Source organism: Narcine bancroftii, chromosome 12 (assembly GCF_036971445.1).
Source record: "Narcine bancroftii isolate sNarBan1 chromosome 12, sNarBan1.hap1, whole genome shotgun sequence".
In the NCBI taxonomy this organism is placed as follows: domain Eukaryota; kingdom Metazoa; phylum Chordata; class Chondrichthyes; order Torpediniformes; family Narcinidae; genus Narcine; species Narcine bancroftii.
This window is the reverse complement of record NC_091480.1, coordinates 16,892,644-16,920,360: the sequence shown is the minus strand read 5'-3', so window position 1 is coordinate 16,920,360 and position 27,717 is coordinate 16,892,644. Positions and strand designations below refer to the sequence as shown.

At 41.3% G+C, this 27,717-nt stretch overlaps 2 protein-coding genes across 13 annotated transcripts in view; one reads left to right on the top strand and one right to left on the bottom strand.

The window, feature by feature from the left end:
• The first annotated feature begins 1,346 nt into the window (after positions 1-1,346).
• Positions 1,347-18,803, top strand: jpt2 (Jupiter microtubule associated homolog 2). 4 transcript variants are annotated; one of them, XM_069905191.1, is made up of 5 exons: positions 1,347-1,369; positions 8,337-8,479; positions 10,860-11,002; positions 11,726-11,777; positions 17,461-18,803. In XM_069905191.1, the coding sequence occupies exons 1-5, from the start codon at positions 1,362-1,364 to the stop codon at positions 17,607-17,609; spliced, it is 495 nt and encodes a 164-aa protein (XP_069761292.1). In that variant the 5' UTR covers positions 1,347-1,361; the 3' UTR covers positions 17,610-18,803. The 4 variants fall into 4 exon arrangements, with proteins under 4 accessions (XP_069761292.1, XP_069761291.1, XP_069761290.1 ...); XM_069905190.1 differs by lacking the exon at positions 1,347-1,369 and adding an exon at positions 1,376-1,520 and having other exon boundaries at positions 8,340-8,479; XM_069905189.1 differs by lacking the exon at positions 1,347-1,369 and adding an exon at positions 1,376-1,520 and having other exon boundaries at positions 11,729-11,777.
• A 3,157-nt stretch (positions 18,804-21,960) lies between these two features.
• Positions 21,961-27,717, bottom strand: part of mfsd1l (major facilitator superfamily domain containing 1-like) — a 77,213-nt gene continuing 71,456 nt past the window's right edge. For all 9 annotated transcript variants that reach the window (XM_069905179.1, XM_069905185.1, XM_069905181.1 and 6 more), the window contains one exon: positions 21,961-23,102. In XM_069905179.1, coding sequence (XP_069761280.1) covers positions 22,992-23,102 — 111 coding nt within the window. In that variant the 3' untranslated portion in view covers positions 21,961-22,991. The remainder of the gene's footprint in view (positions 23,103-27,717) is intronic.

Here is a 27,717-nt window from a genome sequence, read left to right as displayed (position 1 = left end):
TAGATTGTGGGGGTTTAGTTTCTCAAACCGACATCTCAGTAACATTTCACAAACGGACATTTCATTTGAAATGTAAGAGTTGTTTCTAAGCATAGACTTCATGTCTGCCAGTGTCTTTACAGAAACCATGAAGAGTGCCTGTGGAGACTTCACAAGTAGGTGATCATTGGACTGATGTTGTAGAATTTAAATGGACTATTGTTTTTAAAGGAACAGTTGTCCAGGCTCAGAAACTGATAAATCTTTTTGCTATTAAAAATGGTGCCAGCTTGAAGTTTGCTGTTCTAAGAGGGGTCGTGTGGTTTACAAACAGAGAGGGAGATAGTCAGTTGACAGGTTTTTGGTGAAGGCTGCAAAATTGGGAAACTTAGTAAAGACCCCATTTAAAGATGGGTTTTGAGTTCTGAGTTCAGCCTTGTAGTCAATTACAAGAAGATGTGGCTGGTTAATGTGTTCCTCCTGAAATGGGGGAAAAAAGAACTCTTTGTGGTAAGCTGGAAGAAGAGGTTATCTTTTGGAAAACCCATGAGGGGGTGAGTTCTTCGGCAAGCCACTGATTGAAGGAGATCAGTTTGTGTGTGTCCAACGAACATAAAGTATCTCTCTGAAACCTTCCTTGGCAGAAACATTCAAGGTAAAACACCAGAGTTTGGTTAAGAACATAAATGTTAAATTCTGTGAACAGTTTGGAAAATTGCCTGATGCCAGTAAACTTGGAGAAGTGAAAAGTGAAATAAAGAACTTTCCTGAACACATCCACATTACATACACATGCTCTTAGAATTAGAAATGGGTAAAGTTATTAGTAATAAGTTAACTATTGATCTTATTAAAAATGAAGAAAATTAAGAACTTTTTTTTAAGTAACCATTGTCTTGGTGAATTTCTGGTGCTGGGTTTTGGAGTCCTCTGGGCTCGTAATAACTAATTTTATTTAATATAAAAACACAAACATATCACAATTTTTCAAACTTAATCCAAATACATGTAGTATTTTGTATATAAACAAGGGGAGCACATGTTCATTTTGGCGCGGATTCTAAAACGAGTACTTTAAAATATTGTTGAGCTGGGAGTGTAATGAGGTTGAGAGCTTGAGCACCGAACTCGTGAGAGCGCCATGAAAACCATGTGCTCTCTGTTACTTCCTCATCGAGGACGAGCCGTCAGGCAGAAAGTTTTAAAAAACTTTGCAGGATTCGACATTGTCCAATCAGAACGGACACTCTGCTGGTTGGGCGGAGCTTAAGCAGAGTGCCGTTCTCATTGGGCAGCGGTCGGCGTTATAATTGACGTTACCACGGCCGAATCACATCGCGGGATCCTTTCCCTCCCCCTCCCCCCGCTTGACGAGCCAGCCAATGGAGAGGTAAGGAATCGATCGATGGGCGGGGGCGCCTGGAGGGAGGGAGACCTCGCTGGCTGAGGGTCAGTTTGGGACAGACGCTCGAGGGGAAACTGGTCGTCGGGATGACCTCGACCAGCACGTTCCAGGGCTTGGAGAACAGGCCCAACTCCAGGTAAGGGAAGGCGGAGGCGCTCGGGCCGGCCCGACAGTGGCCTCTCCCACGGAGGCCTGCGCTTCCCCCAGCCCCGCCCCGCCCCGGCCCGGCCCCCGCCCGCCGGGTCACCGTTGGGACTTGCGACGCGAAAGTTCCTCCAAGTTTACAGGCAGCCGGTGGGCGGTTAAAATCCGACCGCCGGGGAGGAGGGAAGGGGAGGAGGGAGAGGGAGGGAGGGAAGAAGGGAAAGAGGGAGGGAAGAAGGGAAAGAGGGAGGGAAGGGGGAAAGAGGGAGGGAAGGGGGAAAGAGGGAGGGAAGGGGGAAAGAGGGAGGGAAGGGGGAAAGAGGGAGGGAAGGGGGAAAGAGGGAGGGAAGGGGGAAAGAGGGAGGGAAGGGGGAAAGAGGGAGGGAAGGGGGAAAGAGGGAGGGAAGGGGGAAAGAGGGAGGGAAGGAGGAAAGAGGGAGGGAGGGGGGAAAGAGGGAGGGAGGGAAGGGGGAAAGAGGGAGGGAGGGAAGGGGGAAAGAGGGAGGGAGGGAAAGGGGAGGGAGGGAAAGGGGAGGGAGGGAGGGAAAGGGGAGGGAGGGAGGGAGGGAAAGGGGAGGGAGGGAGGGAGGGAAAGGGGAGGGAGGGAAGGGGAAAGGGGGAGGGAGGGAGGGAGAGAAGGGGGAAAGAGGGAGGGAGGGAAGGAGGGAAGGGGGAAGGAGGGAGGGAGGGAGGGAAGGGGGAAGGAGGGAGGGAAGGGGGAAGGAAGAGGAGGGGCATTCGGTCCCTCCTTCCATCGTCCGTCGAGCACATGGGTTTTTTCTGAGTCGCCCCCATCCGACACATGTCCAACACCGGGAAGGTGGCGGGCTTGAGTCCCAGCCACCCCACCCCCCACCCCCCCCCACCCCCCACCCCCCCACCCCCCCCCCCCCCCCCCGTCCCATCGGTGTGATCTACTGGGATTGTTGTCTGGAGAGGGTGCACAAAATAATTTGTGGTCCCCCTTGTCCACCCTACGCCCCAAATCCCTCGGCTGCTCCCCACGGGGAAGAGATCTGGGAGGCCACCAGGCTTGAGGAGCAGCTTCTTCCCCACGGGCAGGGAGAAGGCGGAACGGCTCACCCTCCCCACCCGAGACTCCCTTTTGTGCAAAACAATATTTTTCTGTATCGATAAAGTCCTTGTCCTGCGTTCGTGTTGCATCTATATCGCCAAGGACTGGCAAATGCTGTTTTGTCAGATTGTACTTGTGCAATCAAACGACCATCGACTTTAGGGCTAACAGTGAGTTCCCAACACATTGTGCAGTCATTGGCAATTCTTCTGGTGTTTAATGACGGTAAGAAGACTGGCTGCCTTAAAGTAGAGGGAGAGTGAAATAAGTACCAGATTAACATAGCCATTTCTGTGCTTCCATATCAATTTGACCCCTTTTTAAGATTAGTTCTGCGCTGGCACTACTGATGCGCATTGATTGAATTGCTCGGGACCTTTGGATTTGCTGACAGACCACCTGACCCCTAATGCTGATCTCTTTGGTTCTTCAGGAAGAAAAGGGGATGATTCTCTCAGGTGGATGGGGAGATGAGAAGCAGTATCCTGGTTCTTTCCTCTAATACTGTTTATGTCTCATTGCAGGCACCAGTTGAGCCCAGCATAAAATAATTTGCTTTCAAGTTGATGGGAAATGATTTGATTGAACCCCAAGGTCTCCTGATAGCGTGAAATTGAGAAGAAATTTCTTGTTGAAGAATTTAAACTAATGGTCACTTTAAAAATCGTAAGAGTCTCTGTGGTGATCCTTTGCAGCATCTTGCTCCAAGCTCTATCTTTATATTTTTAATGGAAAGGTGGATAGATAGATGACAAACACCCGAGCTGAATGATCACAATTAAGATTACAGTCAGAAACTTTAATCTTGCCAAATGTTAGAAAAGGCTTGATGAGCCAAGTGGTCTACTCTTGATTTTGATAGCTTAATTGGGATCATTTCTATCATTAACTATAATAGACCAGTAGAGTGCTGAACTCTGGGTAAATGGGCTGATTAGTATTGATTTCAATTGGGCTGTTACAAGTGTATTAGCTGAAACAAATGTTGGTGTTCAGCATACAATGTAATACAGTGCCATATTCTGCTGTATGTGAAAGGTCATCCTGCATTCTATCTTAATGTACAAATGTATTCATGAATAGAACGCTATGAAATATTTGAGTTAGTGGAAGCTTTTGATCTGAGACATTGTTGCATTTCCCAAGTTAGTTTATACACAGTAGGTGTCTGAATACAGTGGGTTTTTTTGGGGTGTGGGGGGCGGGGGGGGGTGTTTGAACAATAATGGCCAAGGGAACTCCTTTAACGGGGGAGGAAAAGTTTCATGGAATCATTGCGCCCGGTTGAGAATAGTCAGTTCAGATCAGTACAGCAGGTATGACCCGTGGAAGGCCATTTCCCAGGCAAACTGAGATTCTGGATGAAAACGGGAACCGTCAGGGACACCTGACAGCTGTGGCAAGGCCAGAACATAACCTGTTTCAAACCCAAATCTGGTAAAGTAGCTGATGGCAAAGCTGCTCTCCCAGAGGAACTCGGTGCCTGATTTGGTGACAGTAACAGTGAAGAACCACCCCTCTGTACTCCCACGTCCCCTGATGAACCCACCCTGTCCATATCTGAGGATGACGTGTGTGCTGCCTTCAGAAGAGTGAATCCGAGGAAAGCATCCTGGCCGAGTAATAAAGAACTGTGCTGATCAACTTACAGAGGTATTTACAGATATCTTTGGTATCTCACTCCACAGGGATGGTACCCACCAGTTTCAAACAGGTGTCAATCATACTGGTGCCCAAAAAGAGTGCAGTAATCTGCCTTAAAGATTATCGACCAGTAGCACTTGCATAAACAGTGATGGTGCGTATTGAGAGGCTGGTGATGAAGCATTTTTCTGAGCGGTGACATGGATCCATTCCAGTTCACCTATTGCAGCAACAGGTCTATGGCGGATGCCATCTCACTGACCCTACAAAGCCCTAGAATATCTGGACAGGAAAGATGCATTCATCTGGATGCCCTTTATTAACTACAGTTCTGCATTTAACACCATTATCCTCTCAAAACTGATCATCAAACTCCAAAACTTGGGAGTTAACATCCCACTTTGTAATTGCATCATGGATTTCATCACCTCCAGACCATAATGAGTGAAAATTGGTAAGAACTTCTCCACAATCTCAGTACTGGAGCACCACAGGTCTGTGTTCTTAGCCCCCTGCTCTACTCACTTTACACTTGCGTCTGGTTAACTCAGTATGATAACACCATCTATAAATTTGTTGACAACTCCTCAGTGTTGAATAAAGGAAGGGGATGAATCAGCATACAGGATGGAGTTTGAAAACTTGGATGAATGGTGCACCAACGACGACCTCGCACTCAATGTCACCAAAACTAAGGAGCTGATTGTTGACTTTAGGAAAGGAGAGCCAGAGATCAACTATCCAGTGATCATTGAGGGATCCGAGGTGGAGAGGGTGAGCTCACTTGGGAGTCACTATCTCAGAGGATCTTTCCTGGACTCAACACACCAATGGCATCGAGAAGAAGACATGACAGCGCCTCTACCTCCTCAGAAGTTTGCAGAGGTTTGGTATGTCATCAGAAACCACGGCAAATTTCTAAATATGTGGTAGAAATTGCAGTGACTGCATTACGGTCTATTATGGGAACATCAATATCCCGGAGTGTAAAGAGCTCCAAAAGGACTTTACAGGCAAAACCTTCCTCACTATTGACAGGTAACACTGCTGTCGGAGGGCAGCAGCAATCATCAAAGACCCTCACCACCCAGTACAAGCTCTGTTCTCACTGCTACCATCAGAAAAGAGGTCTAGGTGCCACAAGACTCTTAGCAACAGGTTCTGGAACAGCTGCTCCCCCCCTTCCATCAGACTTCTCAACAACAAACTCAATCAGGGAATCATTTAAGGACTTTATTGACTTTTTTTTCTTTGTTCTCCCTGTAGTTTGTTTGCATTTGTTAGTTCCTTTGATTGTTTACATGTTCACCCTGTGTGCAGTTAATTTTTGCACATCCACAGGAAAAGGAATCTCTGAATTGTAGGTGATGTCTGACAATAGATCTGAAATCTTCTGTCTTTTTGCCATTTTGCTCTGCCTGAAGAAATTTCCACAGAGATCCCTTGATCTTTGACTCTTTTGGTGACAAAAGGTCAAGAGCCACAAACTGAGCTGCTCCTTCAGAGAGTAGAGTTGCTGCGTATTTGCAGAACGAATGTGGAGTGGCACTCCAGAGACCAAGAGAGACCATGCTTTGATTGTTATTTAAACTCTGGGAATAGTCAGTTGACCACATACTACCTTGGGGGGCGGGCACTTAAAAATTGCAGTGCAGTACAAAACTTTGTCAGAAGCAGTAAAGATTTCTTTTTACAACTTGGGTTGGAGAGACAGATGGGAGGTGATCCAAAAATTCTAAATAGGTGGAGACATGGAAAAATTGAATGATGGGAGAGAGGTTGCTAATTTGAGAGAAGTCGATTGGAGGAACTAGACACAACTAGAATGGCCCCTTAACTATTGGAGATGTATTATCCTGAAGAATGTGTTGTGTCGAGGAGAAAAATGGGTATTGAGCTTTCATTGTGTAGGAAATCAAAGGAGAGAGCTAAAGGTAGGAGAGGGAAGAGTAGCAGCAGAAAGTCCTGGATCACCCTTGTGCATTGTAATGCAAGTATATTTTCTCCAATACAGACCACATTGAGTACTGAATACTTAATTTCATAAGCTAAATTAGTAGAAGTAAATCTCTGCTTCATTTGGAAGTACATTGAATTTGGGCACTTTCTCTTCCCCCACCCTGTTATTTAGTTAGGCTAAAGATTTAACTCAAGTTTTAGAATTTCCTTTTAGTTGGAGAGCAGACACTTTTACAGTGGAGATAAAAGTACTTTTCCCTTCCTTGTTAAGGTCTTGATTAAACTAGAAGCAGTTGTTTTAAGTTCTAGTTTCATTAAATTTGCCTGCCATTTAATACCTTGCACAATGTTAAATTGTAGCTTTTTGAGCTTCACAATGTGAAATATTCAAAATGAAGACTGAAAAGGGAAGTGAAACTGCTTTGAGGACTTCAGAGCAATCTGTCTACTTGGACTGCTGTCATATGTCACATTTTGGTATTTCCTTTCATGGATTTTTTCCCTCTAACTTAATTTCTTTTGAATTTTGTAAGAAAGTGAAGATCAGGTTGAACTTTGTACCAAATTGGCAGCCCACTATATTCATGCTGACCTCTCTCCCCGTCTACACTTGGCCTATTTGCCTCCATTAGGATTGTATTGTTTTATGCCTTGGCTGTTTAAATGACTCTTAAAAGTAGTATATGTATTGGATTCCTCCACCACCTCTGGCAGTGTGCTCCAGATAATGTTTTCCTCTGGTATTGCACACATGCTCCCCTTGTTTTTCATACCTATACTGTTGGAAAAAGATGTTGCCTATCTGCTCTTAGATTATTTTGCTGAGTACCCATATTCTTCATATATCTATTATAAAATACACTATGCCCATCCCAGTCCATTTGTCAGGATGAATAAAAGGAGTAAAGCAATTTGTAACCTGCTGCTTGGCACAGCTATTGTGCTTGAGTTGATTCTATTCATGTAGAAACTCAATGATTTATTTGCAAATAGTCTGAATTAACAAGGGAAGGGATAAAGTATGTTTACCTGGAAACCAAAGTAGTTTCTGAACTACTTTGCAGCAGGTTCCTCTGTACTGAGACAGCCAATGGTATGTGTGCAAAACTCTCCAAATGCACTCCATCACTTACAATCTCTGCCATCCCAGCATTAAGGCCCCAGTAATGCAGAGTCAAAATGAAATGCTTAGTAGGTCAGACACCATCTGTGGAGTCAAACATGGTTTCAGTTCAAGAAACCACTTGAAGAATTGATCTGAAGGGTGTTGACACAGTTTCTCCGTGCATCAGGAACATGATGCTGCTTGTAAATGATGGAAGGAACTCGTTCTTTCATAAGCTTCCTGCCTCAGCTGTGGGAAAAGTGGGATTCCCAACTTAGTGGTCACATCAGAACCCACAAAACCAGAGTAATCCTAGATCCCAGGTGACAGCAGAAGAAAACAGTTTGTACATTTGGGCACGTAAGCTAGTCACCAAGCTCCAGGTCTATTGGGCTGTAGTGATTTCCTTTCTGGCATGGTTCTGAAAGACAGATTACCTGCAGCAGGTTCCTCTGTACTGAGACAGCCAATGGTATGTGTGCAAAACTCTCCAAATGCACTCCATCACTTACAATCTCTGCCATCCCAGCATTAAGGCCCCAGTTGTGCTCTTTTTTTTCTGGAGGACAGGATCATACACGTCTAACACTGGACACAATGTGCAGCTCCCAGTTCTGTCATGCAAGAGATTACCAGTAGATTCTAAGGATGGGTGCAATGATCCATTATTTCCATCTCCTCCAAGTCGAGGAGGGTTATTCAGGATCACACTGTGTCCATGCATGGAAAGTGCCAAAGCCAGTATAAACTGTGATCAGTACAGCATCTCCTAAACTTCTTGCCTGCTTTTCCCTCATCCATCCTCACCTGATGGCAATATTGATGTTAGATTCATCACTCCAAGTTGTCCTGTGAGTTTGTTTGAAGAGACATTTGGCCTAGTGGTGCAATTAAGTTAACATTTCCAACACTGAAATTAGAAGTGAGCAGAAATATAGCCAATACTGAAGTGGAATGGCCGATGCCTTTGTCCCACATTGAACCACAGTGCATGATGTTAATAAATCCCTTCTGTTCCTCATTAGCAGGGTGCTGAAACCACCTGGTGGTGGTTCTACTAACCTATTTGAGGCCCCTGAAGAACCAAGCAGCAAACCTCACAAGATGGCATCTAATATTTTTGGTCCACCAGAAGAAATCTCATTGCCAAAAAGATCTAATCCACCAGGTAAGGAAAACAACTTCCACTTTTTAAATCCCCAAAATATGTAAATTCTTTAGATTTGTTTAGTGCAGTGATTCTCAACCAGTGGGCCATGGCCCCACTGGGGGCAATCATTCTTTCCGTGTGTGGGTCTTTAAAAATGTTCAAATAATTAAAATTGGATAAAGATACATTTCTTACAGAACTGTCCTGTCATTGCTACTAGTGGACCATGGCATGTTAGACTGGAAGTCTGGTGGGCCTTAAACTAGAAAAAGGTTGAGAACCACTGGTCTAGGATCGTATAAATAATCTGATGTCTACTGTTTTCACTGGCCAAATGGGAATTGGTCAATGCTACTAATTCAAGTTGTATTACCATTTAATTTTGACACTGGTTGTTCCTCCGGGTTGGGGAGAAGAGGTGGGCTTCAACATCTTGCATAAATAATTTGAAGGAATAGGAACCTGTACACCTGGAATTTTGGCTGAGAGCAGACATGAGGGGGAGGTCACTGAGTAAAGAAATACTTCAGTAAATGTGTTTCAGTGTGGGATGGTATGGGATCATCCACCTTGGATCCAAGAAAGTGAAATAATTATTTTCTAAGCCTCAAAATAAACTAATGGGCTAAGAGTAAAATGCAACAGCATCCAAAAAGTGAGGTCTGCCTTGGGCATATTTGGTACCAGCCACTGGGTTTAAAAATACTTGTGTATTTCCTAAATGTATCAAACATTACTTTGTAATTGCATCTTTTAATCGGGCTATGCTACTTTATCCATGCTTGTGGGTTGCTGCACCCAACATGTCTGGTAGCCGATGTAAGAACATAAGAAATAGGAGCAGGTGTCGCCATCTGACCCATCAAGCCTCCTCTGCCATTCATTGATCATGGCTGATCTGATGATGGGCATTTACCTGCCTTTTCCCCATATCCCTTAATTCCCCTACTATGTTAAAAAAAAATCCAACCTTGTCTGAAATGTATTTACTGAGGTCACCTCCACTGATTCAATGGGCAGCAAATTCCACAGATTCACCAATTTCTGGAAAAAGCAGTTCCACCTCATCTTTGTCCTAAATCTACTACCCTGAATTTTGAGGTGATATCCCCTAGTTCTGATCTCCCCTGCCAATGGAAACAACTTGTCTACCTCTTTCTATACCTTTCATAATTTTTTATGTTCCTAGAAGATCCCCTCTCATCCTTCTAAATTCTAGTGAGTACAATCCCCAGATGGGCCAACCCCTCATCTCTGGAGCCGATTGATGTTACTTCTGGCAGTGATGGAAGAATGGTATTTATTGGTTGTTGCTGCAAATTGGAATAGGGCCTTTGATTTGTAAATGAGAAACATCTGATGATAGCACGATAAAAAAGATTAAACTGAGTTGGCAACAAATGAGATCATAAAAATCAAACTTTATGGGCACAAATAAACACATTGAAATATACTGAGAAGGGTGCTGATGGAAATTAACCCTTGTTAAGTATGTATCCAATTACTAAATGCAAACATTCCACTCAGTTAGAATTGGAAGATGTGCTGTTTGCAACTGCTATTTTGCTGTTTTAACATAGTTTTTGTCTTTTCCTCATTCTGCATTTAAAGGTTGAAGTACTGTTTTGTGTTTGGCACCAGAGTACTTCAAATTATTTGGCTTTTGCCTCCGAGAATCCTCACTTGCTACGCTTCATTTTAGATAATCGTAGATATGTACAGCATCAAGTGGTGGCCATTTTGCTTGCACTTTGAAAGAGTTAAAGCCTTTATTTGGTCTCTAAGATGTCTGGTTTTAGGCCGGACAGTCTGGCTTTTGAGCCCTCTGACCTTGAGCCAGAGCCATCTCAAGCCGGACATTAATTTGTCCTCCATTTGAGGATGTCGACCCAACACCCCCATATTGGAAGACAAATTAAGGGGCAGAAAGGGCACATCTGTTAAATGCAGCCTCCTGGGATCTGCAGGCCATGTGCTGCCAACTGGCTCAATGCGCAATAAAAGGGAAATGTGACGGTGACACTACAAGTGTCGGCTGGCAATGTATGATTTTTTTTTGGGGGGGGGGGAGAGAAAGAGTGTGACGGCAGCACACAAAAGTTTATGACCGGTAAGCCTCCCCACCCTTTGCTGGAGGGAGGGTGTGTGCTGAACCAGATGGGGGGATGCGCAATTTTAAATCAACCCCTCACCCGGTGTAATCGAACCTTGGATCGATATCAACCACTTTGGAGACCCCTAATCTGGACTCCTCAGTGAAAGATGTTATTTCCATTTCTAAATTATTTGCTATCATTTTAACACTATAGATTCTAATCATAATAACTTGCTGCTTTAATTTTGTTTATATATCAACATTAAACTAATGCAAATTATTATTAATTGTCAAATTTTTAAGGTGGGAAAGACAGTGGGATTTTCAGTGAGGCAAACCCTGTTCCTTCGCAGCCAAGTACCATTCCAACTTGTGGGAAAAGCAGTGACATTTTTGGGGAGCCAGTTCCTTCACATGTCGTTCCTGTTCATCCAAATAAACCCAAGGTACATTTCATAAGTATGCTAACTGTATTCATGTTACTACAAGGCTTAAAACCAGGTCAGCGCCAGAACCAATGTTAAGGGGGGGGGGGCACAGTGGAATGCTCATAAACTCAGGGTGGGGGGGGGGGTGTGCTGTTGGCTGCTGGGATGTCCCTCTGATGTAGGAGATGTGGGCGCTGCTTTTATTGCGTCGTGTCACTAGGCACTAGTGATGCGGGTGGGAGTGGGTCTGATGGTGAGCAATGGATGTGTCAGTATGGGAGGCACAGCCCCTCACTTGGGGGGCAATACCCCTGGATGCCCCCCTTGGCGCTGACCCTGGCTCAAAGGCCTATCTATCTACTATCAAGCCTTTAGTACTTTCATCTTGGTCATGAAGATCTTGCTCTGATTTGAAAGAAAGTTTAAAGAAAAATGTTTGATGTGCTATTTTGTTTTTTTTTTAATTAAGAGTCTGAGTTGTGATTTTAATCATAAAGCAGTTGGTACAAATACTGTTGTACAAGGAGTCTGAGCGGAGTGCAGGGACCATGTTCCAAGTTGGTGGATGGAGAGCGTGCAGTGACTTGGTGAACCCTGCCTTTCATTTAGTATTTCTATGTGGAAAATTTTTAATTAAGATTAAAATTATGGCTGTGAATAAACTGTAACCAAAGTTTTATTGTGTGCTAATTTAATACTTGGGCTGCAATTTGATGCATAAAATTTTGATTTTTTTTAAAGCAGGATACAAACATCTTCTTGGGGTATGGTGAAGAAAATGATGAATTGAAAGGTGAGAACTTTACAAGAATTTCACTCAAGCATTTCTTAAGGACTGAGAATGACGTTCCAATTCTAGACTTTAAGGTGTCAAATAAGTCCTATGTAGCATCTGTAGAGTCTTCCATTGGTGGGGCAGGTTTATCCCAATGACTCACCAAGTGGCTCCCGAAGATGCAGGCACTCACTACAGTCCTGTCCTTGCTGCTCAATCCCACAGGCTCATCATTCTCTCCCCCCACCCTGCCCTTACCACCATTCCTTACCATTCCCTACCTCCCAACACCTCTGCCTACTGTACTCCTGTCTCCCCCTCTGAACTCCTCTCCCCAACCTACCAACCCTCAGACCCTTTCCTCTTTAATGACTCCAAACCCTCCTCCTCTGACCCCTCAAACCTCCTCTGCCTCCCCATGCAAACCCTCTCACTCAGCTGTACTCGCCTCCTTTTATTTCCATTTGCTGCCAAGACATCAAACTGTCTCAACTTCACTCCCCTCTCTTATTCTAATCTCACCTCCTCAAAAAGATCTGCCCTCCATTCTTTCTGCAACAATCCCAACCTCGCTATCAAACCTGCAGACAAGGGTGGCACTGTTAAGATCTGGCGCGCTGACCTCTACCTTGCCAAGGCCAGATGACGGCTCTCAGACACCTACTTGCCCCTTCCACAGGACCCCACCACTGCACATCAAGCCACTGTCTCCAACACCATCTCCAACCTCATCACTTCTGGTCATTGCCCTCCCATGGCCTCCAACCTCATTGTTTCACATCCCTGTACTGCCTGGTTCTACCTTATCCAAGATGCATAAACTCAGTCGTCCAGGCAAACCCATTGTTTCTGCTTGCTCTTGCCCCACTGAACAAGTTTTGTTTTACCTTGACTATCTTTTCTCTCCTGGTCCAACCCCCCCTCCACTTGTGTCCATGATGCTTCACATGCCCTCTATCTCTATAATAACTTCAAATTCCCAGACTGGACTACCTCAATTTTACTATGGATATCCAAACCCTTTACACCTCCATTCCCCCATTCAGAAGATCTCAAAGCACTTTGTTTATTTCTGGACAAGAGACCCAACCAGTCACCCTCCACCACCACCATCCTTTGCCCTGCAGAACATGTACTCGCTCTTAATAACTTCTCCTTTGACTTCTCTCACTTCCTTTAAATCAAAGATGTAGCCATGGGTGCCAGCTATGCCTGCTTGTTTGTGGAACAATCCTTGCTGCAAGCCTACACAGGCAAGGCCTCTCTCTCTCTCTCAATTCTTCCTCCACTATATTGGGATATTATCAGGGCTGCCGCATGCACCATTGGTGAGCTTGTTGACTTTTATATATAAAAAAAATTATATTCCATTTGCATCAAATACAAACCTATTTATTCATTTTGAATAATACATTATAATAAAAGTGATGAAAATGATACATAATTTTGCTTTTAATCCCCATCCCTCCTCAAAAAGAAAGAATAAAGAAAGCACACCATTCACTATTAATATTTTCTAACATGTTAATTTTATCTTAAACACATTAATTGGGAGGAGCAGGTGTAACGAACGACACAAATAGGCTTTTATGAACGAAATCCATATATGGTTTCCAGATCTTTAAAAAAAAAAATATTCTGGTTGATTCCTTAAATTATAAATAATTTTTTCTAATGGTTTACAACATTATATTTCCACATGCCATCTATTCAACCCTACAATATTGTCTGACTTCCACGTTACTGCCATACCTTTGCCACCACTATTGCTGCACTCAAAAACTTTCGTTGATAATTATCTAACTTCAATTTAGTGTATATTTCATACAAATCACCTAGCAGAAATATTCTGGGACCTTTTGCAATTTGTATCTGCATAATTCATCCCATTGGGCATCGTCTGCAAAGAGTAGTTCACGGACAAGTTGCTCTTGTGTCTTGGTGTGAGCTTGCAGGCGCCTCAGATTGAAGAGACTGCCATCCGTGCGGTACCGGATGTAAACAGCGTCTTCATTGTTGAGGTCTTTCATGACTTGTTTCAGCATCATGCTTAAGAAGATAGTAAAGAGGGTTGGTGCGAGGACGCAGCCTTGCTTCATGCTGTTGTCAATGGAGAAGGGTTCGGAGAGCTCATTTCTGTATCTGATCCGACCTTGTTGTTTTTCGTGCAGTTGGATAACCATGTTGAGGAACTTGGGGGGACATCCGAGGTGCTCTAGTATTTGCCAAAGCCCTTTCCTGCTCATGGAGTCAAAGGCTTTGGTGAGGTCAACAAAGGTGATGTAGAGTCCTTTGTTTTGTTCTCTGCACTTTTCTTGGAGCTGTCTGAGGGCAAAGACCATGTCAGTAGTTCCTCTGTTTGCGCGAAAGCCACACTGTGATTCTGGGAGGACATTTTAGTTGCCCATTCAGAGCCAGCTCTCCAGCGCATGACGTCCTATTTTGCGGAAACTACCAAAATGTTTGGCCTGGAAGTCAGCCTGAAGAAAACTGAGGTCCTCCATCAGCCAGCTCCCCACCATGACTACCAGCTCCCCCACATCTCCATCGGGCAAACAGAACTCAAAATGGACAACCAGTTTACCTACCTCGGCTGCACCATTTCAACTGATGCAAGGATCGACAAAGAGATAGACAACAGACTCGCCAAGGCAAATAGCGCCTTTGGAAGACTACACAGAAGAGTCTAGAAAAACAATCACCTGAAGAAACACAAAGATCAGCGTGTACAGAGCAGTTGTCATACCCACGCTCCTGTTCGGCTCTGAATCATGGGTCCTCTACCGGCATCACCTACGGCTCCTAGAACGCTTCCATCAGCGCTGTCTCCGCTCCATCCTCAACATTCATTGGAATGACTTCATCACCAACATTGAAGTACTCGAGCTGGCAGAGTCTGCAAGCATCGAATCCATGCTGCTGAGGACCCAACTGCGCTGGGTGGGTCATGTCTCCAGAATGGAGGACCATCGCCTTCCCAAGATCGTGTTATATGGCGAGCTCTCCACTGGCCACCGAGACAGAGGTGCACCAAAGAAGAGGTACAAGGACTGCTTAAAGAAATCTCTTGGTGCTTGCCACATTGACCACCGCCAGTGGGCTGATATCGCCTCCAACTGTGCATCTTTGCGCCTCACAGTTCGGCGGGGAGCAACCTCCTTTGAAGAAGACTGCAGAGCCCACCTCACTGACAAAAGACAAAGGAGGAAAAACCCAACACCCAACCCCAACCAACCAATTTTCCCTTGCAACCGCTGCAACCGTGCCTGCCTGTCCCGCATCGGACTTGTCAGTCACCAACTAGCCTGCAGCAGACATGAACATACCCCTCCATTAATCTTCGTCCACGAAGCCAAGCCAAAGAAGAAGAATTCATCCCATTAAAATACAAATCTTTCTAAAATTTTTCAACCTCTCCACACAACCGAACTGCATGCAGTAAAGATCTTATTTCCTTATAACATCTGACACATTTATCAGAACAATTTGAATCAAGTCAGTGTAATTTGTACATAGTATAGCTGGTGTGTTTATATAAAAAAAATTGTATTGTACCATTTGATATCTGACATTGCTTGTATTGGATACACTTTCATGACATAATCTTGACCATACCTCCTCTTGCATTTGTATATTTTAATCTCTTTCCCACCTTTGTTTTGTCTTGTATAATTCCTTTTTCTGCACTGTCTTGTAATTTTATACATTTTAGTAATAAATTTCTCTATAAATGTATTAGTTATTAAATATTCAACTTGATTCACTTTGCTGCCAACTTCCACTCACCTGGTCCATCTCCAACAACACTCCCCTTTCTGGATCTCTCTCCATCTTGAGAGACAAACTTTCCACCGACACATTTTACAAACCTGCCAACTCCCACAACTACCTAAACTACACTTTCTCACACAAAGTCCCCTGCAAGGATTGTATTCCCTTCTCATAATTTCTCTGTCTCCACTGCATCAGTTCCAAAGATGAGGTCTTCGAGTCCAAATCAGTCTTCTTCCACAAATGTGGCTTTCCTTCCACCATTATCAACTCAGCCCTCACCTGGATTTCCTCCATTTTCTGCTCATCCTCTCTAGCTCCCTATGCTCCCATATGCAACAAACACAGAATTTCCCTTGTCCTGCCACCCCACCAGCCTTCATATCCAACACATTATCCTCTATAATTTCCAGCACTTACAACATGATCTCACTATCGATTATATCTTCCTCCCTCTCTGCCTTCCAGAGGGATTCCTTCATGCACTCATCCCTCCCCACCAGTCATGCCCCTGGCTCCTTCCCCTGTGGAAGGAGGTGCAACACCTGTGCCCCCACACCTCCCTCACCACAATTCAGAACCCCAAACAGGCCTTTCAAATGAAGCAATGTTTCATTTGTGTGTCTGCCAGAGTGATCTATGGAATTTGGTGCTCCCTGTGTGGCTTTCTCGACATTGGAAAGACTGGGTGCAGGCTGGGAGATCACTGCTGAGCATCTTCACTCTGGCTCCTTCAGTGACCAGGATCTCCCAGTGGCCAACCAATTAAATTCTGCACCCCAACTCCCATACTTGCATGTCTTGTCAATGGCCTCTATATTGGTTCTATAGTGGTTCCACCACTAAATTGGAGGAACCACACTTGATTTTCTTTCTGGGCACTCTCAGACTGGATGGCATTAACATAGACTTCTCTGGTTTCTACTAACCTACACCCCATTCTCTCTCCCCATCTTCTATCCCTCAGCTCTCTACACTCTTCCCTCTCTATTCACAGAGCTATCCAACCATCCTCCTGCTTGCTGGTGTGCCCTCCCTTACTTCCTGCTTTTGGAACTGCTCTCTTCTTTCTGCACCCCCCCTCCCCCCTTTTGGTTCGGGTGCTTACCTTGATGAAGGGCTCAAGCCCAAAACATTGGTTCTGTATCTTTAACTTAGCAGGTCAAACAGTATATATTATGTAGCAAAGTTTCTCCAGCATTGTGCTTTTACTTCAGCTATGGTGACTGAAGACTTTCATGTTTGATTTCAGGATTATTGATTGTCACATGCCTCAAGATTCAATGATCGAGATCAGTGGGTTGTTTAGGATCTAGTGCACTTCTGCCTTTAGCCTGTGGATTTGTGTGCTCTATTGTGGAGACTCAAATATTTGGTTGACTGCTAGTGTGTGCCAGGGATTCTCATGAGCTCAGAGGATACTGTAATTTTTTCCTCCAAGGTTTTGAGGCAACTCTTCAAGTGCAGTAGAATTGTTTAAACTACTGGACTAATAATTTGGCTATTCCATAGATATGTGACTGCAACACAAGAGCTGAATAATTTAAATTCTAATAAATCTGATATTGAAAATCTGGTGGTGGTGTCCATGAAATTGGATTGTCAGAAATGTTCAGTCATGTGTAATGAAATCTATGGTTCTTGATGTTTTGGTTTGACTCCAGATTGAGCAATGTACTTGTCTTTAACTACCCTGTGAAATGGCCTATTTATTCAAGGGCAATAAATATCAAGCTTGCAAATGGTATCCACAGACCATGAAAGAAATATTTAAAAGGCTTTTCACTGATCACCTGATATTTATTTATTTTTGCCTTCAGTTTAAATGTCAAGATAAAATGCACATGCAGATTGAGTAAAGAAATTAAGCATTTAAGTGTCCATGAGGGAGAAAAAATAACTTTAATTACACATGTTGCATGTTCTGCAGCTAGAGAGAGTGATGAAGAGAAGCAAATGAAGGAAAAACCAAAGGAACCTACAGTGGATGATCATGAACCTCGTCTGGGTCCACGCCCACGATCCCATAACAAAGTCACTCAGCCTCCTGGTGGAAGATCCACACTTTCATTGTTCTAAGAATGCTCTCTAGAGACCCTGTGAATCCACTCCTAGTTCTCTTTCAAATTTCTGTTTGGAACAGGAAATCAACCTGTGTACTCTTTAACTGAATTGTGCCTTGAACATTCGCAAAACAGCATTTGAATATGTTGCATTTTCTTGTCCTCGCTATTTAAAAATATTTTTTTTATTTTTAAAACCAGTTTATTTCATTTCAATCAAAATTTACAGGCCTGAAGTACCCTTCTAAATATGTAACTTGCATTGCATAGAGAAACAAAGCCATGTTAGTTTTAGTACGAGAAGACATATGTTGAACCTCAATGTTACACCTCTCACCTGCTGTGGGCCAGGTCTGTTTAAACTGCCTGTTTCTTCTTAAGGCAAGGTTTATTTCCAGTGAACAAGATCTTCTCTGTTGAACCTCTTGCATTTAAATCTTGTGCTATGGCTTATGAGAAGTAATTCTGGATTAACATTGGAGTTTCTTAATTGATTACATAGGTCTCATGTTTATGTGTGTATATATGGCAATGTCTTGGTTCACGAAGAATGTAAGGTTGTACAAAATCTGCACTGTCTATTCAAAGATTCATTGGTATGATACTTGGTTATGAGAACAAAATATGAATAACTTGTTTTTTTTTCTGATTTGCTATGGACATTGTTAAATGCACAAGTGGTACACTTGAATTGAAAGGCAGTTTAATTTTAAATATTTATTTTCCTGAAACTCACTGGGCAAAATCTACCTTCTGCATGTTTGGCCAAAGTAATTTTATAAATTAGTTTCTTAAAGTATTTATAATTTGACATAGGATTGTTAAACAATGGCTATCACGTTTTGACAAAAGGTTAATATTGCATTGAAATGTTTATAATTGATCCTCTTTAACCTTTGCAAGACTGCATTTCAAAAACTATAAATTTGTTAAATGAGTTATAGTTTAATCTTGCAATTCCATTCAATATAATTTTTCTTCTGTTCCGAAGGTACACCTCCATTAGTGCCATGGACTTCAGCTGCTTTAGCAGTCTGGAATACACTTCATTTCACTTCCAACTTGTGTACTGATGTATTTCAGTTATTGCTAATGAGAGAGCTGTTTCTTTGTGCTTTTTAATGCAACCATCTTTAGCTGCAGAAAACTGGATGGCAATAGCTATAAATGAGATTTACCTCAATAAAATTCATATTTTGATGTTTGTAAATCTGATTTTTCAATGTAGTTTAAAAAATGTCAACCTATATAGTTGATGTACATCTTAATCAAGAGTGACTGTAATGCTGCTTTCCACTCTAAGCCTTGCCCTGGTGCCAAGGCTCCGATTAAGTAGCATGCATTTTCTTCATTACAATGATAAGCAAAACTTTTACAGTGTAGAAGCAGAGGTTAAAATAATGACTTTTCTGATCACACATTATGTCTAAAAATGGAAGCATTTAACATTTAAAGTGCTTTTTGTCAAGAATTGACTGAAGCTTGCATCTTCAGGCTATGAAGATGCATTGACTTTAAATCTAAAGGCAGAAACATTGGAGCTGTTTTGATAATATAGTTAAGCATGCACAAACAAAAACTGCTGCAAACATTGATGCTGGAGCCTCAACTTTTCATCAGAATTCTTAAATTGCAAGCACTAAGCTACAGGTTAAATTTACTGATTGAAAGATGGGTAAGAACATTGAGAAGATGGGCTACAAAGCCATACAAAAATTGAATGGGTCAAGATTTCAATTGTGTTTCATACAGAAAATAAATTTGTTCATTTGGTTGGGGGAAAGTTTAAAAAATGCATTAGTTAAGTGCTGAGGGATCTGAGTGGCCAAATGTAAAGAATGTTGTGAGGAAACCTGCTCGTGTATATTACCACGGCAATTAAATGATATTATGATTCATGTACACTGAGCATTGCCCTTCATCTTTAAAGAATGTTACAGTTTGGAAGTTACTGGACCATCTGAAAGGTATATTTTCTTAAGTTTGTTGGAAATGAGTGAAGGGGTCTTTTGAAACACCTGATGCTGAGGAGTTCCAACAGGATATATGTGGAGACTTTTTACTTGTTGGAGAATCTGGAACTCGTGGGCATTTTAAGGAAGGGCTATTCTTTAAAAAAAAAGTTTTTTTTTCTTTTGAGGAGGAGCATTTTGAAGATTTATCCTCAAAGGCAAAACAAACCACATTGTTTCTAAGATGGATGTAGATCAAGAAAATACATCATTGTGGTTGGATGGAAAGAGGCTGTAATAAAAATAGACAATTATATTGAATGGCAGTGGTCTTTTCCTGTTTCTAATTGAAAATTTATGCAGCCCCCTATAAGATTGTCCTCTTGTTTGACACGGAACCTAATTGGTGCACCAATCTTTTTCCCTTATGCCTTGATATATTTTGATTAAATTAAAATTTCCTTTCTAATGAGAAATTAATAATCCAACATCAGTTTAGAGTTGGTAACAATTTCTTTGTTCCTGAAAGATCAGGTGCTACTGGTATTTCTTTTTTTTGGATATTCCCAACCTTTAAATATGGGGTAGATCACGAGAAATGAGAACCATCCTGTTGTGTGTAAGCTCATACAAGCCCTGGGCATGAATAGAAAGTGAGGAAATTTCTGCTGCAATCGTAGAATGGATCTTGGTTTTTGTTGTGGTTTAGGGGCTAATGTTCTGTGTGCCCTTTCTATTTCCATTTCTTCCTGTAATTCTGGTCTTCCTAGGACCCTGGGTATCCATTCTTTTATAAATTCTTTCATATTTTTGCCTCCTTCATCTTCCTTAAGGCCCACTATCTTTATATTGTTTCTTCTATTATAATTTTCTATTATATCTATCTTCTGAGCTAACAGCTCCTGTGTTTCTTTAACTTTTTTATCAGATTCTTCTAATTTCTTTTTCCATTTCTATGGCTGTTTCTCGTTCTTCCAATTTGTCTACTCTTTTTCCTATATCTGTCATGATCATCTCTAATCTATTCACTTTTTCTTCTGTACTTTTTATTCTTCTTTTTATTTCACTGAATTCTTGTGACTGCCATTCTTTTACTGTTTCCATATATTCTTTAAAAAAATATAGCCATGTACTTGCCCTTCCCATCATCTTCCATTTCTCTGTGTTCTCCCTCCTCTTCTGAGTCCACTCCAGGATCTGTGTCCTTTACCTTTGTCTCTTCTGGTTTTCTTGTTGGGTTGTTTATTTTATTTTGTTGGGTATTTTTATTCTTCTTATTTCTATTAGAAGTGTCTTGGTGTTGGTCTTCTTCCTCTGAGTTGGTCATCTGTTGTTTCTTTGATTTCCTATTTTTATTCTCTTCCTCCTTGTTCTCGTTATTTTCTGTTTTCCTGTTGAGAGTCCTGCTGTTGTGTTGTACTTGTCTGTTTCAGCTGTGGAGATTTACTCCTCAGCTGGTCCCCCCTCCCGTCGGTGTTGCTTTTGTTTTGCACATCGTGCATGCGCGAAGATTCGCGCATGCACGGTTGCGCACTTTTGTAGTCCTGAGTTCGGGGTTTCCACTGACCTCAGATCGGGCTTCTCTCTCCACGGCGGGCCTCCTTGTACCGGTAAGGCCTTCACCTTCCTCCTCCGATGTCCTTCCTTCTTCTTCCCGTTGTTTTTGGTTTTTTCTTTCTTTGCTGCCATTTTCTCCACTTTCACTTTCAATTTGTTATGGTTTCTGTGTTAGTGCCTTTGTTTTTTCTCTACCTTTTTTTTACTTTTCTGGAGAGGGCTGGAGTTCCCCTACCCCATCACGTGACTCCTCAATCTCTGCTGCAATCCAAGGTTAATATTTCTTTGTGACATGGTTGAAGGAAGTTGTTCATTGCTGTGACATGACGTCAACACCTTTTGTTGGTTTTTTGATGTACTTTAGACAAAACAGCCCCAAGAGTTTTTTCCAAAAAGTCAATTTCCTAGAAACATTCAAAAGATTGAATTCATCTGCACTGGATTATTTGAAGTATTTTTTTTTAATTAAGCAATTGTAGTTGATCAGCCAAATGTGATCCCTGAATTAGCAGCAGGTCCACTCCCTCTAATTATATTGACCTGGGTTAATGTAATGTCTAATGCATTGAGGTAGAGATCAGAAAGGAGCGAGTCTGAGACCTTTACTTATCCTAGATCAATAAACTAAATTTGGCCTCCTATTAGCTTTAAAAAAAAATTAAGCAGTTTAAGAAGGCAAATGTAAACCACAACCTCTGATCACATTCAGCTGGGTTAGCAGAAAATTTGATTCGTAGATTGTCTTGCCTGTGAAGGCAAGGATCTGATTTCTGTATGTTTAACTAGCTTTCAAACATGTTGATTGGAAGATATTGTAGAAAATTGCTTTGGAAACACCTAAACAAATTTGAGACAATATTTCAAGCAGCCAGTTAGTTGAATTTATTTCCATTAATCACGAATGTAATTTGCTATATTGCTGACTTGGCATTACTGGCCCATTAATATGGAAAGTTTTGCTGCAGGTAACAGTGGTATGATAGTACGGAAGTGGTTTAAATTAGATTGCCTTTGGGGGGGGGGGGAGAAACTACAGACATCATGATGCATGATTAATTTCATCAAATGTACGAGCTTCTAATTTACATGATTGGAACTTGGATTCAGTGTTAACCATAATGAGTGGTGGTGTGCTTCAGTGGTGGGAGTATTGCAAGTGCATGAGCATTGAGAGATGTTTGGAATTTATTTTTGAAGATGGTTTTCATTTAAATGTAATATTTTTTAAAAAGATAGGCATAAGGCAAGGTAATGGGCCTTTTCAGTTCATGCTGCCCAGTTTATACCCCATTAACCTACACCCCCTCCCCCCCGGTATGTTTTGAACAGGGGTAAGAAACTGGAGCCCCTGGAGAAAACCCACGCAGACACAGGAGAAGGTATGAACTCCTTACAGCACAGGACTCAAACCCTGGTCTGGTCCCAATCACTGGCACTGTAAATGTGTTGCACTAACCACTATCCCAACAGTGAAGAAATTGGTTAAATGTATGGGAGGTAGCAGGGCGGAATGGGAGGATTAGTCTGAGCTTGAACATAACTGGTGAAATGGCCTTTTTATACTGACCTTGCAATGTTCACCAAAGGGCATATTGAGAAATATATTAACATCGAGAAACTGAAATTCAATAGCTGCATGAAATGCTGAAACACTTAAAGGGCAGATTTCAGGGAAACACATGGTTAAGAAAATGTTTTCAAAAAATATATATATTGTTAGCACCTGACGCTTAGTTTCACGGAGAACAAGACCAAACTGCCTAGACCCCAGTTGAGGGATATATTGTCATTGATTCAAACTGCTGGGTACAATGGTTACTTATCACTATTCATTTTAGAGTGGAATTTCAGCATCTTACAGTGAAATCTTGGTATTTCCTCCAAAAAGATCAATGTTGGCTGGTATTACACTTATCTATCAGCAAAGGTGACGCCTCTGATTCTTGACTGTTCTCTCTTGTAGTTTCCGAATGCTGGGTGGATTTGTTCAATATTTTACCCTGTGACAAAAGATGGAATAAAATGTCAGTTTAACTCTGGTGTGATATTTAATTACAATAGATACTCTATCAGTCAAATAAATGGTAATGAAAGGACGAGGGAAGTTTTAACAAGGACGATCCTTCTAACTATGCCAGTGTCCATGTGGATAATGGAGTGGCAACACCCACTGGTATCAGTTGCCTGCTAGGAAAGTTCCATTGTACTTGTTACCAAAATTGACATTTTTGGAGTATATGTTAGTGGGAGGGAACAAACAAGCATCAGGTAAGACTTATTGGTCTGGTCAATGAGAGGAAAAAATGTGACAAAGTTCAGCTTAAAGTGTACACTCATGGACTTTGGTAGGAAAAAAAAATAAATGAGCAGACTTTTTTTGAAATAGGGAGAAAATTGAAAATACCCTGATACAAAGGAACCAGAGAGTCCGCGAGCAGGACAGCCTGAAGGTAAACTTGCAGTTTGAGAAGAGACCTTGCGGAGTATTCTAAGCAGTTTTGAACTCCTTGGTTAAGGAAGGATGTGCTGATGTTGGAGAGGGTTTAAAGGTTAACTAGGATAATTTCAGGAATAAAAGGGTCCTCCCAAGAGGAATGTTTATCAGCTCTTGGCCTGTGTTCATTGTAATTTGGGGAAATTGAGGGAGATTTCATTGAAATATTTTGAATGTTGAAAGGCGTCAGAGTAGATGTTGAAAAGTTGTTTCCCATAGTGGGAGTCTAGGACAACTTTTCTTCTTTTTTTTCTTTGGCTTGGCTTCGCGGACGAAGATTTATGGAGGGGGTAAATGTCCACGTCAGCTGCAGGCTCGTTTGTGGCTGACAAATCCGATGCGGGACAGGCAGACACGGTTGCAGGGGAAAATTGGTTGGTTGGGGTTGGGTGTTGGGTTTTTCCTTCTTTGCCTTTTGTCAGTGAGGTGGGCTCTGCGGTCTTCTTCAAAGGAGGTTGCTGCCCGCCAAACTGAGGTGCCAAGATGCACGGTTTGAGGCGATATCAGCCCACTGGCGGTGGTCAATGTGGCAGGCACCAAGAGATTTCTTTAGGCAGTCCTTGTATCTTTTCTTTGGTGCACCTCTGTCACGGTGGCCAGTGGAGAGCTCGCCATATAACACGATCTTGGGAAGGCGATGGTCCTCCATTCTGGAGACGTGACCCACCCAGCGCAGCTGGATCTTCAGCAGCGTGGACTCGATGCTGTCGACCTCTGCCATCTCGAGTACTTCGACGTTAGGGATGAAAGCGCTCCAATGAATGCTGAGGATGGAGCGGAGACAACGCTGGTGGAAGCGTTCTAGGAGCCGTACTTAAGGCTTAAAGGACGTCTGCTTTGAATGGAGATGAGTAGGAATTTCTTCAGATGGGGGTGGTAAATCTGTGGAAGCAGAGTAATTTGGTGTACTTAAGGCTGAGATTGATAGGTTCTTGATGAGCCAGGGCATCAAAGGAAGGCTGGGCAGTGGGCTGAGTGGAAAAATGGATCAGCTCATGATTAAATGGTGAGGCAGACTTTTTTAAAAAATTTTTATTTTTCACACTATAAACCATATTGACCAAGATACATACAGACATTTTTCTTCTTAAATATATAGTGTTGTTTTCTCCCCCTTCCCCCCCTCCCTTCCCTCCCTCCCTTTCCCATTTATTTAAAGTTCAAACTATAAGATACATTAAACCTGTTAAACAATGTTGTCACTTAATAAAAATAAACAAGAAATTTTACTGAGTCAGTTCTTTTCATTATCTTCTGTCATTTTAGGTGGTGGAAGTCCACGGTAGGATTTCTCTAAGGTTACCATATTTGTTCAAATATTGTGATGTTATTTCTTAAATTATATGTTATTTTTTCTAATGGAATACATTTATTCATTTCTATGTACCAATGTTGTATTCTCAAGTTATCTTCTAATTTCCAGGTTGACATAATACATTTTTTTTGCTACAGCTAGGGCTATCATAACAAATCTTTTTTGTGCTCCATCCAAATCGAGTCCAAATTCTTTGTTTCTTACATTACTTGGGAGGAAGATCTCTGGGTTTTTTGGTATATTGCTTTTTGTGATTTTATTTAGTATCTGGTTTAGATCTTCCCAAAATTTTTTCACATGTCCAAATTGCATGAACTGTTGTTCCCGTTTCCTTTTTACAGCGAAAACATCTGTCTGATACTGTTGGGTCCCATTTATTTAACTTATGAGGTGTGATGTATAGTCTGTGTATCCAGTTATATTGTATCATACGTAACCTCGTGTTTATTGTATTTCTCATAGTTCCGGAGCATAGCTTCTCCCATGTTTCATTCTTTATCTTTATGCTTAGATCTTGTTCCCATTTTTGTTTAGTTTTACCATTTGTTTCCTCATTCTCCTTTTCTTGCAGTTTGATGTACATGTTTGTTACAAATTTTTTAATTATCATTGTGTCTGTAATCACATAATCAAAATTGCTTCCTTCTGGTAACCTCAGACTGTTTCCCAATTTCTCCTTCAAGAAGGTTTTCAGTTGGTAGTAATGCAAACATTGTATCGTGAGTTATATTATATTTATCCTTCATTTGTTCAAAGGATAATAATTTATTTCCCGAAAAGCAATTTTCTATTCTTTTGATCCCTTTTCTCTCCCATTCTCTAAAGGAAAGGTTATCTATTGTAAAAGGGATTAGCTGATTTTGCGTCCAATATTAGTTTTGGTAGTTGGTAATTTGTTTTATTCCTTTCTACATGAATCTTCTTCCAAATGTTGAGCAGATGATGTAATTCCGGTGAATTCCTATGTTGCACCAATTTTTCATCCCATTTATATAGTATATGTTCAGGTATCTTCTCCCCTATTTTATCTAGTTCTAATCTGGTCCAATCTGGTTTTTCCCCTTGTTTGATAAAAATCTGATAGGTATTTTAATTGTGCGGCTCTATAATAATTTTTAAAGTTTGGTAGTTGTAAGCCTCCTTGTTTGTACCATTCTGTTAATTTATCTAGTGCTATCCTTGGATTCCCCCCTTTCCATAAAAATTTCCTTATTATTTTCTTTAACTCCTTGAAGAATTTCTCTGTTAGGTGCATTGGTAATGACTGAAATAGGTATTGTATCCTTGGGAAAATGTTCATTTTAATACAGTTTATCCTTCCTATCAGTGTTAGTGGTAAGTCTTTTCAATGCTCTTAAGTCGTCTTATAATTTTTTCATTAATGGATGGTAATTGAGTTTATATAGATGGCCGAGGTTTTTATTTATTTGTATACCTAGGTATCGCATTGCTTGTGTTTGCCATCTAAATGGCGATTCTTTCTTAAACTTTGAGAAATCCGCATTATTCATTGGCATTGCTTCACTTTTATTTGCGTTGATTTTGTACCCCGACACTTCTCCATATTCCTTTAATTTCCTATTTAATTCTTTTATTGATATTTCTGGTTCTGTTAAGTATATTATAACGTCATCTGCAAATAGACTGATTATATTCCTTCGCTTTTATTTTTTATCCCTCTTATTTTCTGTTCTTATCAGTTCTGCTAGTGGTTCTATAGCTAATGCGAACAGTGAGGGAGATAGTGGACATCCCTGCCTTGTTGATCTGCTTAAGTTAAATTGTTTTGATATATATCCATTTACTGTCACTTTCGCCAATGGCCCCTTATATAATGCTTTAATCCATTTAATATATTTCTCTGGTAAGCTGAATTTTTGTAGTACTTTGAATAAATAATTCCATTCTACTCTGTCAAAGGCCTTCTCTGCGTCTAAAGCAACCGCTACTGTTGGAGTTTTATTTCCTTCTACTGCATGAATTAAGTTAATAAATTTACAGATATTGTCTGTTGTTCGTCTTTTTAATAAATCCAGTTTGGTCTAGATTTACTATTTTTGGTACATAGTCAGCCAATCTGTTTGCTAATAGTTTAGCTAGTATAATCTGTGTTAAGTAAAGATATTGGTCTATATGACGCTGGTGCAAGTGGGTCTTTCCCTGTCTTTGGTATTACTGTAATTATTGCTGTTTTGCCTGAATCTGGTATGCTTTGTGTTTTATCAATCTGGTTGATTACTTCCAGAAGGGGAGGAATTAATAAGTCTTTAAATGTTTTATAGAATTCTATTGGGAATCCATCCTCTCCTGGTGTTTTATTGTTCGGTAGTTTTTTTATTATCTCCTGTAATTCTTCTATTTCAAATGGTTTTATTAATTTATTTTGCTCCTCTGTTTGTAATTTTGGTAGTTCAATTTTAGTTAAATTCATCTATTTTGCCTTCTTTCCCTTGGTTTTCAGTTTGATATAGTTGCTTGTAGAAATCTCTGAAGTTTTCATTGATCTCCGTTGGATTATATGTAATTTGCTTGTCCTTTTTACTTAATGCCTTAATTTCCTTAATTCTTTTAGTTTGTTCTGTCTTAAGCTGCCGCACTAGAATTTTGTGTGTTTTTTCTCCTAGTTCATAATATTTCTGTTTTGTCTTCATTATGTTCTTCTCCACCTTATATGTTTGTAGTGTTTCATATTTTAATTTTTTATCTGCCAATTCTTTTTCTATATTTGCTATTTACCTTTCCAACTGTTCTGTTTCCCGATTGTAGTCCTTCTTCATCTTAGTTACATAACTTATTATTTGCCCTC